This window comes from Octopus bimaculoides, chromosome 20, assembly GCF_046866305.1.
Source record: "Octopus bimaculoides isolate indiv1 chromosome 20, ASM4686630v1, whole genome shotgun sequence".
Lineage (NCBI taxonomy): Eukaryota > Metazoa > Mollusca > Cephalopoda > Octopoda > Octopodidae > Octopus > Octopus bimaculoides.
In genome coordinates this window covers 28,493,100-28,512,370 of record NC_142947.1, presented here as the reverse complement: position 1 = coordinate 28,512,370, position 19,271 = coordinate 28,493,100, and the positions used below count along the sequence as shown (strand labels likewise).

The following is a 19,271-nucleotide window of genomic DNA, read 5'->3' as shown; positions in this document are numbered from 1 at the left end:
TATAGTTATGTAACATATTAAGATACATTTCATTCAATATGTTCTTTAGCCTTCACAATCACCCAAAGATAGCCAAGAACAGTCACACAAACACCAGACAACTTCTCCACTTAAATGATCCCATGATACTACTAAGGCTTTCTTCAGAGCAGTGATATTTTTTAGGAAACTCTTGAAACGTCACTTTCTAGAATGGACCAAAAAGCAAAGTTTATAGGGTTGATGTCTAGGCTGGAGTGGGGTCACACATTCTTGTCCCAGAACCTGCTGAAATAGCTCCTGCACTACTGCTGTATCACATTGGACTTATGAGAAGGTGTGTCGTCTTGCATGAACATGTAATTATCTCCAAATGCTTCAGTCGCCCATGGCAAAACATTATCATCCAACATTTTCATGTAAACTGCTAAATTGACTTTTGTCACCACTTTAATAAACACCAAAGAAGATTTTCCAATATTGGATGACACTGCAATCCAAACCACCATTCTGGTGGGTTTCATTTGACGAAACACTTTACAGGCACCTTTGGGAACCACATCCAACCTTGTAGCCAAAATCCTGTCATTCTTGGTGTTCGCTATAGTCGCTACAGTGAATATCTTTTTTAACCAGGTGAAGACATTGTTGCCAGTGCTCTGAATCTCCTCCACCATTTTATTCCACCTGTCCAGCCGCTTGATCAGAAAACTGCAGGACAAATATTTTACTATTTGTATTTACATTTATTGGCCTGGAAAGACTTCAACAGAGTCCGTCACTCTGATATGGTGGTCTCTGAGGAAGCTAGGGTAGTGGTTGAAATTAGGTGTTGATGTTGCAACTTTAATGACTTATAATTTAAGTCTTATCATGCACGACGTGCCACATGGTTGTCTGAAATACATTGAGACTTTTAGCACTTTTCCTCATGCTCCACTGTGGATTTTGTGACACTCTCTTTCAGACGACATCCACTAATTGTTTCATCTTTACAGATCGTTTTCCACCAGGAATGGGATTGCTGTTGATGGAACCTGTTTCACTGTAGCATTTCATGACATTATAGACTGTTGTGGGATCAACACCAACCATTGAAACCATGTCTTTGGTGCCATGTCCTGCTTTTTTCAGAGCTACAATCTTACCTATTAGCTTCTATATTGAAATTATTTTACTCATCAAATTTAAACAAACAATGGAGTGTACAGTTGAATGTTGAGGATTTCAAACTAAATTGAATAAAATAAACATATAAATGTGTGTGTGTGTGTGTGTATGTGTGTGTGTGTATATATATATATATATATATATATATATATATATATATATATATATACAGTGGTACCCAGCTAATTAGAAACAGAATTGGGCTAGATGAGATGTAGTTTAGTTTTGTGCCAGGGAGAAGTGCTACTGATGTTATCTTCTTGATCAGAAAACTGCAGGACAAATATTTTACTATTGGCCTGCAAAGACTTCAACAGAGTCCCTCACTCTGATATGGTGGTCTCTGAGGAAGCTAGGGTAGACAAATGGCTTGCAAAAGCCATACAAGCTGTGTACAGGAGTGCTGTCAGAGAGTTAGCCATGAGTACAGTGACAAATTTAATGTACAGGTAAACATTCATCAGGTCTCAGTTCTCAGTCCCCTTTTATTCATCATTGTGCTCCAGGCTATAACATGGGAATTTAAGACTGGCTGCACCTGGAAAATACTATTGCAGAATCTATAACAGAAAAGAAATTCCAGGTGTGGAAGCAAAATGTAGAATTGAAGGGCCTTCAAATTAGCTTAACCAAAGTTGTAGTAAGCAGGAAAACAGATAGGACTCTACCCACGTAAGGTAAATGGCCCTACTCAATATGTATGGAAAATGCAGGCTGGAATTCTATATGTGCAAGCAGTGAACACAAAAGAGGTGCAGTGGAATCATGTGAAGGTAAACAAAATAGTGCTTGTATGTGGAAGATTCACAGTGCCAGAAAGACCTAGGATACATGGGAAATTGATTCTCTCAAGGGCCCTGGAGGCTCCCTAAAGGTAGTAGATAGTTTCTGTTACCTAAGTGAGCTAATTAGCAGTGAAGGAGAATGTTCTAAAAGTGCTGTTGCTAGAATAGGAATAGGATGGAGAAAGTTCAGAGAACTATTTTGTCATTTGGCAGAGAGCTATTTTGTCTTTTGGCAACAAAGAGTTCTCTCTCTCAGAATGAAGGGCAGATTATATGATGTTCATGAACATACAACAATGCTACATGGTAGTACAATGTGGGCCCCAAAATGCTGAGGACATGCAAAAACTAGAGAGGAATGAAGCTAGTTATTTTCTGCTTGAAACGCAATTCCAGTGTGCATAACTGGCAATTTGCTGTGCTCAAGAAGCCCATCCCTCTCTGCCCTGTCAAACATTTCCTTTAGCTCTCATCCCTTAACACCTATCGTTCCTCTAACTATTGTATTGCATCGCTACTATAATCACCTGAGAGCAGAATCAGCACATATTAAATCCCCTCCCTTGTGGTTACCTCACCCCCACTGAACCACTTCTATTCTTCATTATCAACCTCACCCACACTATTTTTACTAAGCACCACCTTGCTGTGCCTTCAGCCACTGCTCTTTCTCTTCCACTATACTCCATTCTTAACTCTTCTTTTGTCTGCTTTTATTTTCAATGTCCTCTCCTATCTATCATCATGCCTCACTAACTATAGCCTCTTACATATCTCTCTATCTCCCCCTCTCCACTACTCCTACATGTTGCACATCATCCCACTCCTTTCTAGTCTATTCTCCTTCCTGAGCAACTCCTTTATCTCTTTCTTACCACTCTCCATATTAGTATTTTCCTTCAACCTCACCTCCTCCTTTGTTCATCACTATGAGGGGTGTTCATGAACGATTTCCCCTGGCCCACTTTCAGTTATTGCAGGAAATGGAACTTGTATAATCATACATGTCTCTTCGTCTAGAGACACGTATAATCATACATGTCTCTACATGTTACATTATAAATTGCAGCTTTCCACTAGTATTTGTTTGTCTTTTGCAGCTGCTGGAGTAGACTAAGGTGTTATAATGGAGGCAGTTGAATACAGATCAGTAATCAGGTTCTTGAAAGGTCATACACCAAAAGAGACTTTTGATGAGATGAAAGAAGATTATGATGATGATGCACCATCATACGCTGTAGTCAAGCACTAGCATTGCCAGTTCAAATGTGGTTGAACATCGGTGGAAACTGCTCCTATTCCTGGACAGCCACATTCCGCCATTAATGATGACACCATCCATAAAGTGGAAGCTGTCATTTTCGAGGATTGCCGCATAACTATTTGGCAACTAGTCCAAGAAGTGAAGATAAGAGTAGGATCTGTGGAAAAATCATTCACAACCATTTGCATATGCAGAAGTTGTCTGCACGATGCTTACACCTTCTCAGAAGTAGGAGTGAGTCATTTGCTACCAAGCTCTTTTGGCAATATATCAAGAAAACATAGAGGACATTGGCAGATTTATCACATAGGATGAACCATGGGTCCATCACTCTGATCATGAGACTAAAGTCCAGTCGTCACCACCTCCAAAAAAGACACATATCCAACCCTCAGCTAGCAAGGATTTTCTGGCAAAGAGTGCCACAATTAATAGGGCAATTTATACTTCTCTGCTGCAGAAATTGCAGGATACCATCAAAGCAGAAAAGCATGGCAAGCTGACCAAAGGAGTCCATCTCCTCCAAGGCAATGACCCAGTTCACAATGCACAGATGAAGGTACATTCCTGCTGCTATGAAATCCTTCCTCGTTCCTCTGACTGTCTCAACCTTGCACCATCTGACTTCCACCTCTTTCCAACCATGAAGTGTTTTTTGAAGGGGAAGCACTTTTCAGATGGTGATGTACTTATTTCCGAGGTAAGGTCTTGGCTCCAGACGCAGCCTACCAACTTCTACAGATGAGGTCTTCACAGCTGCATAAAGTGATAGAAGAAGTGTGTCAGCATTGGGGGTGGCTATGTAAAGAAGGACTAATAATTATGCCAGGTTTCATTTATGCCAGTCCTTGGGAAGAGGGTCAGGGGAAATTTTTAATGAAAACCCCCTCACCCTCTAATGAAACTATCCACTCTCTCATCTTCTCCCATGACTCACATTTTGTATTCTCTGTTATCCTCATCCACTTGTACCTTGAGAGTTTGCTCTAGCATCCTATACCACTGCCTTCCTTTTATATCCTTCAGCCGTCTATCTCTTCTACAGCAAGACTTGTTCTTGTCTTTCTATCATACTTTAGCCTTTCAATACATGGCATAAAGCCACCTACCTCCACCTTCCCCCCTTATTAGTGTGAGCGTTTTCTTTTTGTGTCTGTTGTTTTTTTTGTCTTGCAACATTACACAGCAACCTCACTAGTACCAGTGGCTCAAAACAAGTGTCCACTACACTCTATAAAGTGGTTGGCATTAAGAAGGGCATCTAATCATAGAAACTATGCCAAAGCTGACATTGGAGCTTGACATGGCCTTGCAGCTCACCAGATCTAGTCAAACCAGCATGGAAAACAGGCTTCAAATGATGATGATGTATTGTAGTTTCTAATATTGTAATTCTGTGTTTTTGTAAATGAAAAATTTCACACACACATACAAAAAAAAAAAAAAAAAATTCCATGAACTATGCAACTATAATTTATTCATGCAATTTAAATGAATCCCCAAAACATTTCATATTTCTTAATTTCCAAAGTAAATGTTTAAAAATTTGTTAATATTCATTTTTCATCCTTCTATAAATATGATTCAGCAATTAGAATAAATTTCCATTGATAAATTCTGAGTCCAAGGACTTAATATTACAAATCAATGTTTTTCAATTTTGTGGTAGGTATTATAATGTAGATATTTATCCTCCTAATCCGTATTCCCCACTTTGTGGCAAGCATTAGTTATTGTCGTTTAATCTTGTGTCAACTCTAAGTGAGCCAAAAAATTACTAAGGTATTAACTATGACCATCCTGTCTTTCATCCAGACATTGTAACTATGACTACCTTGTTTAATGTGTATTTCCACTTTTTAAAATTAATCATTTAATACATTACAAACTTGGAATTTTTCATCTTTTACTTAGTAGCATTCACCAATACTTGATAATTCATTGAGCAATTTTCTCAGAATACACCTTTTATATTTGTAGGTTTAATGGTGCTCGAGCTATTCTATCTGGTCCTGCTGGAGGAGTTGTTGGTTTTGCTATGACGACCTACAAGAAAGTATCAGATCTTCCAGTTATTGGATTTGACATGGGAGGTATGCTTATCTTTTGTCTGGTTTAAGATAAACCCAACTTCATAAAGTTGTTAAAAAGGATCACGGTCAACCAAGTGAATAAAAATCATTTCTCTTGCTTAGCATTAATCTGTATTTTTCACATAATTTGTTTTTTTCACATAATTAACTCTTTTGTTACTATATTTCTAACTAAAACACTCCCCTTATGAGTTTCAATTAAATTCTAAAATAATCATGAATTTAGACTAGTTTCATTAAAAGACTAACTTTTTTACTTATTGACACATTAATGTGATTTTTGGAACAGAATTGAATAAAAGGTTCTTAATCAATTCTATTGCATAACTTTTATCTCAAAGTGACTCTAATTAGGTAAATACAGGAAAATTCAGCAAAATATTAAAATATTTAAATTCTGTTTAAACATCATCATCATCATCATCATCATCGTTTAACGTCCACTTTCCATGCTAGCATGGGTTGGACGATTTGACTGAGGACTGGTGAAACCAGATGGCTACACCAGGCTCCAATCTGATTTGGCAGAGTTTCTACAGCTGGATGCCCTTCCTAACGACAACCACACCATAGAAAATGTGTCATCAGCTAATATTCAATTGGGTATGCAACAAAATTTTAATATCTAAGAATTGTGCACATCACTAGATTATCAGTTGAATTTAATGCACTTAAGAACAGATTGAAGTACTAGAATTTGCTTTTGAAGAAAACTAGAAAATGAAATATATCAACTAATTGAAATTAACTCACACACACATACATGAATACACAGAACATATATAATAAAGATTTACAATAGAAATTAAATCAAAACTTGCTACATACCTTGCAAGCAAATTTAAATTACAAGTAAATAAAAAGTAAAAACGAAGTAAATTTGAAAAATATTTATAAAATCTAATCATACATATATACAATATTTCTGTCATGGAAACTTGTAAAACATGCCTTTCTACATAATGCAACCTTGCAGGATGCATACTGGAAATAAATTTCAACTGGCCATCCACTGGCAGTTTTCCTTCCTACAGTTATTTTTTTGGAGGAATAACCTGCCCTCAACTGCATTGCTACATCTGCTCAGAACTGCAGATGGTTGCACTGCTATAATATAAACGTATTTACAATGCTCATGCTTGCTATATACCAAACCAGGTATTACCACTATTTATTACTTTCTCTACCAACCGGATAATAACTCATCATTTGGTTCAGCCAATCTACACCACCCATGTACCTGTTATAATCGAGGTTCACAAAAAAGGGTATCATTTTCATCTACACATGGTTGTGCACAGGTAGATAGAAAATTTATCTGCCTCTTATCTCTGTATGCAGTTACTAGCAGATTTTCTTTATGCTATTGGATTATTTCACCTTTTTTTTTAAAATTTTGCTTTTTTTATATCCAACAGCAGCCCTTTTCTATTAGCACTTACTGTAGCACATGCATATATTATCACAGCTTATAAATCCACCACAAGTTTGACCGAACTAAAAAAACTCAATCAAAAAATAGTATACAGCCCTGGTTATGGTATGGAAGTGATAAATTCCAGACCACATTGTACCCTAGGCCATGCTGACTAACATTATTGTCCTTTTTCCCAGAATAAAAAACTAAATCTACAGCAGTGCCCAGTATTTGCTTCACAAATTTTCCAAACTTTGATCCTGCACTTCCTGGGCTTTCCTGGCATATACTGTCAGAAACATACCTTTCCTTTATACCCCGCCATGCCTTCATTGACGGATAGGTATCTATCAGGGTTGTAGAATGTTTTATATGCATTTTGAATGCAGTCGATGAACAGGGGATGAAGTCAATAAACAGGGAATCAAAGTTTGGTTCGTCACATACTGGGGTACTGCTAGTGTCTCTCACATGAAATTATTGGTTCAGTTTCACAAATTGTGTTCTTGTCATAATACTGGAAATGTACTGGTCTTCAAAAGGTTGCTGATTACTCCAGTAATTTGTAATTCTGGGTAATTGTCTTATGCCCATAATAATATTGATGGCAAAAAAATGCCTGTATTTCTTCTATGCTTGTGGGAAACCACAAGCTATCATTTTTTCCAGTTTGTTTATATTCTGCATAATGGTTTGTTTTTGCAATGATCGATTCAAACAAGCTTACTGGAAAAAATAAGAAAAAAGATCTAATGGTTTCAATTCCTGATAAAGACTATGAGTAGGTCCAGTCTCTTCAGAAAAATCATTGATGAAAATAGATTTTAACTTGTTACTCCATTCAGATACAAATTCGTCTTCACTGTTGCTATCAGTGTTCTCTTCAGAATCACTGCTTTCAGTTTCGGATACAGAAATATCTAATTCATTTTCATGCACCACATGCTTTTGTAGTTCACTCATACATTTGCATGATTTCTCCATATCTTCTATTGAAAAGCCCTCAAATTCAGAATCACTACTTGACAGCATGAAACTGTTATCTATTTTAAAAGTTGAAAAAAATCACAGAAGTAAAAATGTGGAAAAAAATTTCCCCAAATTCACAGAGTTCAGATATCATGTCAAAAAATGTCGGATACTGTAATTCAACTATTTACAAAGTGAAATCACATGTTTTCACTTATGTACTAGCAAGATTTGTGCTGAAATCCACATTCAAATATCAATGGCTTCACTTGGCCAGCTTCAGCCAGGTTGGTTGTTTAAACCAAAAAACCATTTTGCTGGCTGCAGCCGGATTGGTATTGAAAAGCTTAATGGTATCTTTTTGGAGGTGGGAGATGAGGTGTTTTTGTGATAGCTGCAGCCAAATCAGTTGTGAGCTGGCTCAATACTTGATCTACTGAATTACATTGTCATTAATTTACCATCAATACGGCACATCAATATAGATCACTGATATACCATTAATATTGGTGTCTTTCATAAAAACACTTAATTCAAAAGTCTCATTTGCTTAATTGTAAATAGATATGAGGATGTACAGTTTACACCTATAAGCAATAATAGTTATATATTATCGATAAGTTGTCTTTTGTAAGTGAGCCCTAACTTTAACCAAGATGCTTCTTGCCTGGCTAAATTATCTATGTACATTTCATGAAGAGATGACTTCACTGAAACCCCCTCTGATCCAATAATTACAGATCATCCATTATGCTTTAACAAAATAATCTGTTTATCATAGAACAATGGATAACATCTGTTTCTTTTATATACTTAGGTACATCTACAGATGTCAGCCGTTATGCTGGACAATATGAACATGTCTTTGAGTCTACCACAGCTGGAATCACTATTCAAGCACCACAGGTTAGTTCTATTGCTCACATCATAGCTTATAATGTATGGTATTAGATATGATGTCTAAAATAAATTATTCTTTTCAAAGAATAATTTCAAAGCCAGCAATTTTGAGGGAGGAGGAAAGTTGATTACATCAACCTCAATACTCAACTGATGTTTTATTTTATTGACCCCAAAAGATGGAAGTTTGAACTCAGAATGTAAAAAGATGAAAGAGATGTCACTAAGCATCTTGTTCTTTGTGGTAATGAATTTACCAGCTTGCCATCTTTGTCTCATATAAAATAATTCTTTCTACCAAAGGGACAAGGCCTGAAATTTTGGAGGAGGAGTCTAGTCAATTACATCGACCCCAGGGTTTCACTGGTACTTAATTTATTGAACCCAAAAGGTTGAAAGGCAAAGTCAACCTTGGAAAAATTTGAACTCAGAACATAAAGATGGACAAAATGCCACAAAGTATTTTGTCCAGAATGCTAACGATTCTCCCAGCTCACCATCTTTCTCATTTAGAATAATGACAATTCGCTTTAATTTAATTTACTGTTCTTCATTTTTAAGTTATTGATTTTAATTTCATTTCTCTTTATGTGTTTGTTCTTTTTTATTATATATTAATTTGTTTTATAGTTAATTTGTGTTTTTCATTCTTATTTGAAATATTGATGTTTTTATATGACTTTAACCCATTAATGCACAGTGTGTGTGTCCCCCAAAAATTGGACAATTAGAAAATTTTACAATTGTGGTTAATTGTAGAAAGAAAATTAAATTTTATGTATTAAATTATTTAAATGGGTTAATCTTATTATTTTGTCATTTTGTTATCATTTCAAAAGACAGTCATTAGGATAGTGTCTCCAATAAATATATAAACTGAATTCATAAATTCAAGATGGTTTCTTGCACTTTCCCAATAAATTTAAATAATGCTAACATGATGACAACTGTCACTCTCAGCAAAGTATGTCAGATAACTTGTACCATAGATCAATTGACTGACACTCAGAGTGGATGTATGCATGTGTGAGACTGTTTGAGTGGAGGATGTGATGTGTTTTGTTTTGAGGACACTCTCATTCCTTGTCACAACACTAAATCATGCTTCTGAATAGTGTGCTAGAATTTATCATTTTCTATCTGGGTAAAAACTTGGTCGTGAATAGATATATTATTGTTGACATGAATAAATATGTTGTTGATGAGATAAGTGAAGAAATTAATTTGTATATTAATAGAGGTGTATAGTCAATGTGCTACTAGAATACATTTCCGAATGGCTTATTTACCTGTTTAGCTTTTTCTGTACTGTAAAATAGTTATTTTGGTATTTAGTTTTAGTAAAAAGTGTTGGAGACAGTAAGGTAACCTCTACAAGGTCACTCAGTCTGTTAGTAATAGTATCACTTCTTCTTCCTATCATACCCTACTGTCTCAAAGAAAGGAAACACATACTGAACAGTATAGTATATGTTAATTAAAAAATCGGATGGTCATTGCTGGAACATTTTTGGTGATAAGTATTTTGATCAATGTTACCTGGGTTTAAACAATAATTAAAAAGTTCAAGTTGTTTTTAGATTTTAAATACTCCTTGAAGCAGTTTTGTCTACATATTGCATGGAGAATCTCAGTTAATCAGAGATTTTCAACTTACTATATTACATATGTGACACACTACTGTATGTGTCTAGTATGAAAAATACTCTGCTGGGGTTACTTTTTATCAATTATGTTGTTGATACTTACAGATTCTATCACTTTTCCTATATTTCTAAATATATTAATCACTTCTAAGTTTTATCATGTGTAGATTATGTTTTGATGAAGAAGTCTAGTAAGATTAAAACATATCTTTTGCATTCACCTGTCAGTTTTAAAGACATGATCCACTCCAGTTTGCATCATGTTTGTTTTCCAAAATGTGCAGTTCTTGAGATTTTCAGTTGGCTGCTCTTACTTCCTTTGTTTCTTGTTTTTAGATTTAAAACTTTCCTTAGAAGGAGTTTTTGTTTACTAATTGCATAGATGATATCTGTAGTGTGATGGAGGAAAAAGACAACAGAACAAGAAGCAAAAGGGAGAAAGGAATACAGCGACCTTACCTGTCGACCGTGGTGGGATAAGCGATCACTGACCAGATCAAAACATGACCTTTAACATGCGCCATCTCTGCTCGAACTGCCCACACATGCTCAGTGTCACGCATGCGCCTGTCCTTCTTCCACCAGTCCCTGCAGTCTTCACTTCCGTTTGCCTCATCTGCAATCCTCTCCACCAACACCACATAGTTCATCACAGCACATAACACCACAAACACCACAAGCCCCACCCGATCTACAGATCACTCAACCGGCTTTCCCACTCACTCCTCTCTCCCAAACTCACACCTTAATTGGTTTCATAATCAGCTAACCAGGGAGGAGGGTGCCGCTCCCTCTGTGGTCGCTGTGTGACCCTGGGACTGGCCTGAGTTCCTGGCGTGCTGCTGCTGGCTTCATCATCTTGCCTACTGCTGCTGTCTTCATCATCTTGCCCACTGCTGCTGGTTCCATCCTCTGAGGCATTGACAATCTTCCGCACATCCAAAACATGGCATGGCATACCATCGACAGAGACGTTGTTCTTCGAATTGATGGAGGTTATTGTTCCCTTTCCCCATTGTGATGTACACTGTGCATTTGGGGGTTTTACCCAAACTTCTTCCCTGACCTGCACAAAGGCGTGCTCTTCCTCTCCCCCGGGTCGCATTGATGCAGTACACAGATGCCTCCACTTGTACCTGAATATTCCCCTGCATGGCACTGATTCCTCAGCTTGTCCTGACCTGGGCGACATATTGTACCAAAATACAGCCTCGATTGGTGAAATGTGGCCCCTCTCTGCCATGGTCTTGATGGTATGATGATGCCTTTCCACCACTCCATTTCCACTTGGCCAGTATGCCGCCCTGAAGAAGCGGCTGACCTGCTACCCACCAAACATTTCTTTCAGCACCTCTGAGCGAAACGCAGTGCCATTATCCAGAAGCAGCTCATTCCAGGAATATCTCATTTAATACTCTCGTGATTTCCTTTGCAGTCCCTGTCTTCATCTCCCTCCATGTGGCCAACCACCCCAGTCCGCAGTCAACTATTGAGAGGTATGTCCCCTGCCGCTAGTGTGTTATGTCCACTGCCAGTCGTTTCCAGTTGTGGTCCACTGGAATACTTCCCGCCTCATGTATGCCTGGAGCAGGGTCGATAGACTGGCACCTGTCACAGCTGCTAACCACTCTCTGCACGCTCCGTCTTGTTACCTCAGAGTCGACTTTCCTGGCTAGGAACAATGTCCTGTCCACTCCCATGTGATGCATGGCATGCAGTCTCCTCAACTCCAAGTCACTCAGACAGCATACTGCAGCCACAGCCTGCTCCGCATCCTCTGGCACCTGCAACCAGGCTCGCTTTAACCTGGTTAGGATGTCTGCCCTGTTCTCGGAAGGCACAATAATCACACTCAGCTTCAGATCGAACTCTGCAGTTAGTTCACGCAGTATCCCCAATCGACGCTTTACCAACATCTCCGCGGCCCCTGTGGTTCGCACCCTCCACTCATTGGTGATGACTGCTGTCACCCAACCAAGCACAGTAGCCGAATCAGTCCTAATTTCTATGGTGCGCAGCCCCCACTTCAAGGCCAGGTTCACTCCCTTCAACACGGCATCCAACTCTGCCACATTGATATGGTTGCAGTCATCCATCTTCCTGAGCCAGGCTGCATCTTCCACCACGACGCCTCCCATTTCCAAGACAGCCCCTGTTGCGATGCTACTGGCATCACACCATACGATCCCGCTCTTTGATTTGGGAACATACCAACTGCTCCTAACTGGATCCTCTGCTCTCACTCTGACCAAGACTTCCTGCATCATGTCGGTCGTCTTCTCCCCCACTCTATCATTCCACTTCGCTCCTTCGGCTCGTCTCTTGATGAAGCTACATGCTGTCTGGAGCCATCCTGCAATCGGATAGTGTCCCACCAGATTCCCACACACTGAGAACAGTTCCCGTCTACTCATGCTGGTGCCCAGTTCGGGGATCTCGTTCCCTCACCAAAACACCAATGTGCTGGCCTTGTCTCTCCATAGCTTGAGGCCCAGTGCAGCACCTCCCTCCATGGCCTCTGGTGGCTTGGCGATCAGTCCAAAACTCTTCAGGTGGCCTATGACCTCCGTTGCTGGCATTATGGTTTCATCCACAAGGATGTCATCGATGTATGATTTGGTGGCCTTTTTTACTCTGTCCACCTTTACCAGGATGGCCTTGAGAATTGTTGCCATAATCTTTGGCACTGAATTTAGCCCAAAACCCAGCCTGGTCTGACAGTATGTCCAACCCTTATACCTGACAAGCTGATGCTTCCACAGTCTCTCAGCCACATGCACCTGCAGGTATGCCAACTTCAAATTGACGATTGTGGAGGCCCCTGTCATCTACCTCCACTCTCGCAAGGTGTCCCCGCAGACATCTGTGGCCTCGCCACCCATATGACATGATATGTGGTCATTCAGCTCTCGGAAGTCAAGCACTGGTCTGACCTTATGCTTTGTGGACTGTACCACTGCCATCAGCGGCAGGACTCCGCTCTCTACTTGTTCCCAAGGGATCAATATGCCCTCCTTAATCCTCCGCTCCACCTCCCCCTCGGGCTCGCTTCTGGCATCTCCTTTCAAAGTATGCTGGTAGCAGCCCACTTTATTTTTTAACGTCGGGGACTCTCCCTTCCAGTGCCACTCCACTGTCCACCTCTGGCTATTGAAGACAGCACGAAAGTCCTGGTCTTCAATGGTGTGTGCAGCATAGTTTTCTTCGTGGTTCTCACCAATGCACGGTCTCGCCATACACGGTTTCCCCGCAACCCCGAATGTTACACTGGCCTCGTTGACAGTGACACCTCCTAAACGGGTGATTGCATCCATCCCGTACAGCCCGTGTCCACAAGGGCTCACGACATCTTTCCCTCCACCAGAATGTCAACAACAGGTAGCAACAAACGCGCCTCTATCGATCCAAAGGGATAACTACTGGCGCAGTAGTATCCCTTAGACCGTTTCCCAGCAGACATTCGCTGGCTGTATGTAGCAAATGACCTCAGGCTTGGGTGACTTGCAGTCTCACACCATGTGCGGGCCCTGACACCGGAAACACTGTCCTTTGAACAGTCGCACACGTTCCTTGTTCGACCCCTTTCCGCTACTCTTTGCTCGGCCACTTTTCGTTGTTGCAGTTGCCGCTAAAGGCGTCGACCTGTTCGCCAGTCCACATTGCTTTCCCAAGGTGAGCATATGCTTAGAACAGTCCTTCTGCAAAGGCCTCCATCAAGCGGATTTCTATTTTTTCCACGCTAAGCTGGTCCCTTCCATTTCTAAGTATAGTGCCAATGCTGAACCATCTAGGTACAGTGGTAGAAAACTCGCTAAGTCATCTGTCCCGTGGAGCTTTGCAACCAACTTCATCTTTAACCAAGCGACTACATCCGTGTCACCGCAAAACGGTTTGACCATATCGTTTGAAATACGGACTACACTCATAATTCGTTTTTTTTGTTTTGTTATGGGCCAAAATAGCTTGTAGTGTTATGGAGGAAAAAGACAACAGAACAAGAAGCAAAAGGGAGAAAGAAATACAGCGACTTTACCTGTCGATCGTGGTGGGATGAGCGTTCACTGACCAGATCAAAACACGACCTTTAACACGCGCCGTCTCTGCTCAAACTCGCACACATGCTCCATGTCCACACACGCCCTTCCGCTGGCCCCTGCAGTCTTCACTTCCATTTGCCTCATCTGCAATCCTCTCCACCAACACCATATAGCTCATCACAGCTCATAACACCACAAACACCACAATATCAATTAATTGAAGCTTCCAACTTGCTATATTAGATATATGAGACCCCACCATGGCATAGTGCTCTGTTTTAATATCTACAATACATCACAGTATCAGGATATTTTGTACTATGAGAAAGTTATGTCCCTGATATACACTGTTCTAGGTATCAGTTAATCTTGAAAATAATCAGGAATTTGAAGAAGTTCAGTAAAATATTTAAGTTCTGTATTAATTCTTACATTAAGCCAGTTTTTGGAAGGCTGTACCTCAAATATGCACACTCTAAGACAGGTAGTTCTGTTTCAAAGAACTAGAGGTAATCTCAACTGGATTGGTAACAAAAGGGCCAAAGGTACACAGATCATAAGCAGTAATAATGAAAGTATGTAAAGTGCTCCACACTTTTAGAGTTCAGTGGCTGTAGTACTCTTCTTTTTTTATTCGTTTTTACGTTTATTTTTTCCATTTGGAGAAAATAATGTAAGTTAGACAAATATATTATTGAGGCTTTGTTTTACAGCTGAATGCTCTTTCTGTCATGTTTTTTCAAGAAAGGAAGATCATACTCTTTGAAAGCACAAAGCCAGCAGACAACCTGTTGACAGGAGGAATGATAGAAATGTCACTGCCTGTAACTGAATGATTTTCAGAGAAGTGCAAATATCAACGCTTGCACTCATACAGACAAGCAAACAAACACAGTGTCTTCAGTCTTTCTCTTTTGCAGACTCCCTTCTCTTGATACTTCTTCACCAAACTGTCATTCTTCATACACATCACTTGTTTGTACTACTTCAGTCATCTTTCCAGCACACTGTACCTAATTTCCAGTATGGTTCCCACACCTGATGCCCAGTATGGTTCCTCTAAACTCACCTACACTCTGTCATTCCTACACACTATCATTACGCATCCAGTGGGGCACGTTCATCTCTCTTTTTACCTACATTCAATTAGTCCCTAATATTTCTGTACTATTGCAAATTATATTTTCATTTCTGTTCCAGTTGGATGTCAATACAGTTGCAGCTGGAGGCGGATCCATCCTATATTTCAGATCTGGATTATTTGTTGTTGGTCCAGAATCTGCTGGCGCACACCCTGGACCATTGTGCTACAGAAAAAGTAAGTTATTGTGTTTAAAGTGTTGGTAAATTATATATGCTAGTTTTTCATTCGGATTTACTGCCCTCCTAGATGAACTCCCTTCACTGCATCTTGTGGAATTCATGTCTTCCTGTGCAGATTTCAGTGTGTGATACCCTAATGAATTTGTCAGTTCACTGCCCTAGACAAGTATTTTATTTATCAATACTAGAAGGATGAAAGGTAAAGTTGTCCTTGAATTTTAACTCAGAATATAAGAATCTGGCATAAATACCACAAGGCATTTCATCTGATGCCTTGTTAACTTGAATTTGTTACCTACAATGTAACAGGTTGAATTAATGGTGACCTGTGCATACACTTATGATGGTCAGTTTAGCTACAAAATTTGATTTTCTTAATGCATCTTATTAAGAAAACCACACTTACTAATTTAATTTGTCTCTTGTAGTTTTAAATAAGAATTAAGTCTCTTAGATGGGATTATAATCTGTTTTATGTTAATTTACAAAAGAAAACTACTACTTATTTTCAGTATAGATCTACAATCTTAACTGATTAAATAACATCCCAGTTGTCTTAAATTTACCAAGTCTTGTGAATTTTTGAAAACTACAAGTGCAGACATAGCTGAGTGGTATCACAATCTGTTTCATACCTCATAGTCTCAACTTTGGCACCTTGGATGCCTATTGTAGCCTCAAAATGACTAATATTGATAGATGGAAACTGTGTGGAAGTCCAGCATATATAGATATTATCATTTGTGCAACAGTAGTATTATAGTTACATTCTCTATAAATGCCATGTAGTTTATTGGTTTGAAAACTAGTGGAATAAAAATATAACTTACCTGAGAAAACAGATAAACATTGGCAACAGAAAGGGCATCTAGCCATACAATACTGCCTCAATAAATTTTATCCAATCCATAACTGTATGAGAAAGCAGATGTAAAAATTATCCTGTAAATATAACTGATGTGTTTATTTCCTTACCTCCCAGATGGTCCTTTGACTGTTACTGATGCTAATTTGTGTCTCGGCCGAATCCTGCCTGAGTATTTCCCTCACATCTTTGGAGAATCAAAAAACCAACCACTTGATAAAGAAGCTACCATAAATGCCTTTCATAAATTAACAACTGAGGTAAGAGACTTTTATTAGCCTCACTCTTCAACAACCAATTATTTTCACACTCTCTCCATCTATCCACTTTCCAAACATAGGTTATGGACATGTTTCATCCCTTGAGGAATAACAAAAATGTACTGTCTAACAATTAAAGTTAAATGTCGTGTCCTCTTGGTAAATATTCTTAGTGACATCCCCAGGGAACTGTCTTGGGGTCATTACTGTTTATAGTAGCTGTCTTAGACATGTCCATGGTTACTCAGATAGCCACTGTCACTAGCTACACTGATGATACACACTTATTACAAGCAATAAAGAACCCAGATGATGCTGCATGCTTACAGCAGGACCTAAATGCAATATACAAGTAGGCTGAAAAAAAGAAAATGCAGTTTAATACTGGAAAATTTCAAGCACTGCACTATCAGCTCACAAATGCACCACAACCTGCATACACAGGACCTGGAGGCACTGCAATCCCAAAGTCACAGTGTGAGACTTGGGGATCAAGATGTGTAATGATGCATCATTTCATATGCACATTACCAAGATGGCAACAAAGTGCATACATCTGGTAGGAATGGATACTAAGGTCTTTGAGACAAGAGACCAAGAAGTCATGTTGATACTATGGAAGACCTTTGTTCTCAGTCTCCTGGACTACTGCTCTCATCTATGGTCACCACATAGTGCCAAACTAACAGTGGATCTTGAAGCAGTCCAGTGTTACTACATTAAAAAGATTGTAACAGTGCAGCAGATGAGCTACTGAGAGAGACTGAAAAAACTATAACTTTATTCTCTGAAGTGTAGATGCAAGAGATATGTAATAATCTACATATGGAAAATTCTGGAAGGGTTAGTACCTAATTTCAGCATTGAGTGTTATACAAATGAGCAAACTGGATGCCATTGCATTGTACCTAAGGTACAGTCCATCCCATCTAATGTCAGGACCAAGTACTGCAATAGCTTAGGGTTCAAAGACTGACAGCTCTTCAGTGTTCTGCCCACCAAAATCAAGAAACCAACTCAATGGATATGAATATCTTCAGAAAGGAACTGGACATTCTCCTATTCACACTACCAAACGAACCAAAATTCTGGCATGAGGTACATCAGGGTAAAAGCAGATGCAGGAATGGTAATATGAAATCTCACCACACTGAAGAAATCAGCCAAATGAAAAAGCTGTGAGAAAAGGTACAAACTCACAGTGGTGCTCCAGCATGACCACAACTGCTTGGCTGGAACAAATTAAAGAATATAAAATAATATATATATGTGCATATGTGTGTATAAATTCGAGAATTTGATGGACATATAGTGGTACATAAGCTGACTCAAGAAATCTCTAGTGAAACTTTTTATTCATGCACCTGAAGAAACCCAAAATGGGTTGAGATGTGTCATACCTAATAAAGTCTATTACACATTCCATCTCCTATTTTATTAATACTGTTATCCCAGGTGCCACTATGAAGTCTCTGCAGGAAATCTACGGATAACAACAGGTAATCGAAACTGTGCCAGTTCTTTACTCATCATCCATTTATATATTTTGTACAATTTCTCCATTTTGTATGTATTTATGTGTGTATCATCATTGTCGTTTAATGTCCGCTTTCCATGCTAGCATGGGTTGGACGATTTGACTGAGGACTGGTGAAACCAGATGGCTACACCAGGCTCCAATCTGATTTGGCAGAGTTTCTACAGCTGGATGCCCTTCCTAATGCCAACCACTCCGAGAGTGTAGTGGGTGCTTTTACGTGCCACTGGCACAAAGGCCAGTCAGGCGGTACTGGCAATGGCCACGCTCAAAATGGTGTATTTTACGTGCCACTTGCACAGGAGCCAGTTCGACGGCAATAATAATAATAATAATAATAATAATAATCCTTGGGTGGAATTTATAAACATTTAATGTATCACTACACATGTAACAATGCATTAAATGTTTGTAAATTCCACCCAAGGATTATTGTTATTAGTATTATATTTATCCTATTTTATATTGATACAGCTCGATGCAACTCCAAAAAACTGGTTCACCAATCAGACTGTGGTTGGCATAATAGAAGAGGAGCTTTATTTGCATATTTAAAATGCTTCCCATAAACAAATTTAAAAGGTATATGTACGTATGTATATATAAATATATATATGTATATATACTTATAATCAGGGTTCAAGATAGTGCACAGCATTGCTAGAAATAAGAGTCCAAATGGCTTAAAGACCACAGTTGTCACTTATACACGCTGTTGAATTTGAGGAAACCAGTATACAAAAAGCCAGCTTACCAATAGCAAGTAAAAATCACAAATGAGTTTGCAGACATACTCATATCATGTGATTTCAAACTCTGTGATAAACACTTAGTCCGCACCAGTGAATCGCTACTGCATTCAAATGGTCAATACATACATGGTGATGTGAGTATATTTAGCCCTCAGCAGTAACAATCACTGATGAGGACTAAGTGTTTATCACTGTAAAAAAAAAACCTCTTTTTTTCTCTCTCTTGTTCACATATCCTATAAAAACTCAATATGGCCAAACTTTTAGTAATTTT

The 19,271-nt window shown here is 38.9% G+C and overlaps 1 protein-coding gene across 3 annotated transcripts in view; it reads left to right on the top strand.

Annotated features, from left to right (window-relative positions):
- Positions 1-19,271, top strand: part of LOC106867745 (5-oxoprolinase) — a 267,840-nt gene that overhangs the window by 58,930 nt on the left and 189,639 nt on the right. For all 3 annotated transcript variants that reach the window (XR_008266373.2, XM_089338272.1, XM_052975150.2), the window contains 4 exons: positions 5,179-5,291; positions 8,495-8,583; positions 15,461-15,578; positions 16,566-16,708. Coding sequence is in view for 2 of the 3 variants with exons in the window: in XM_089338272.1 (XP_089194398.1) it covers positions 5,179-5,291; positions 8,495-8,583; positions 15,461-15,578; positions 16,566-16,708 (463 nt within the window). In the remaining variant the exon portion in view is untranslated. The remainder of the gene's footprint in view (positions 1-5,178; positions 5,292-8,494; positions 8,584-15,460; positions 15,579-16,565; positions 16,709-19,271) is intronic.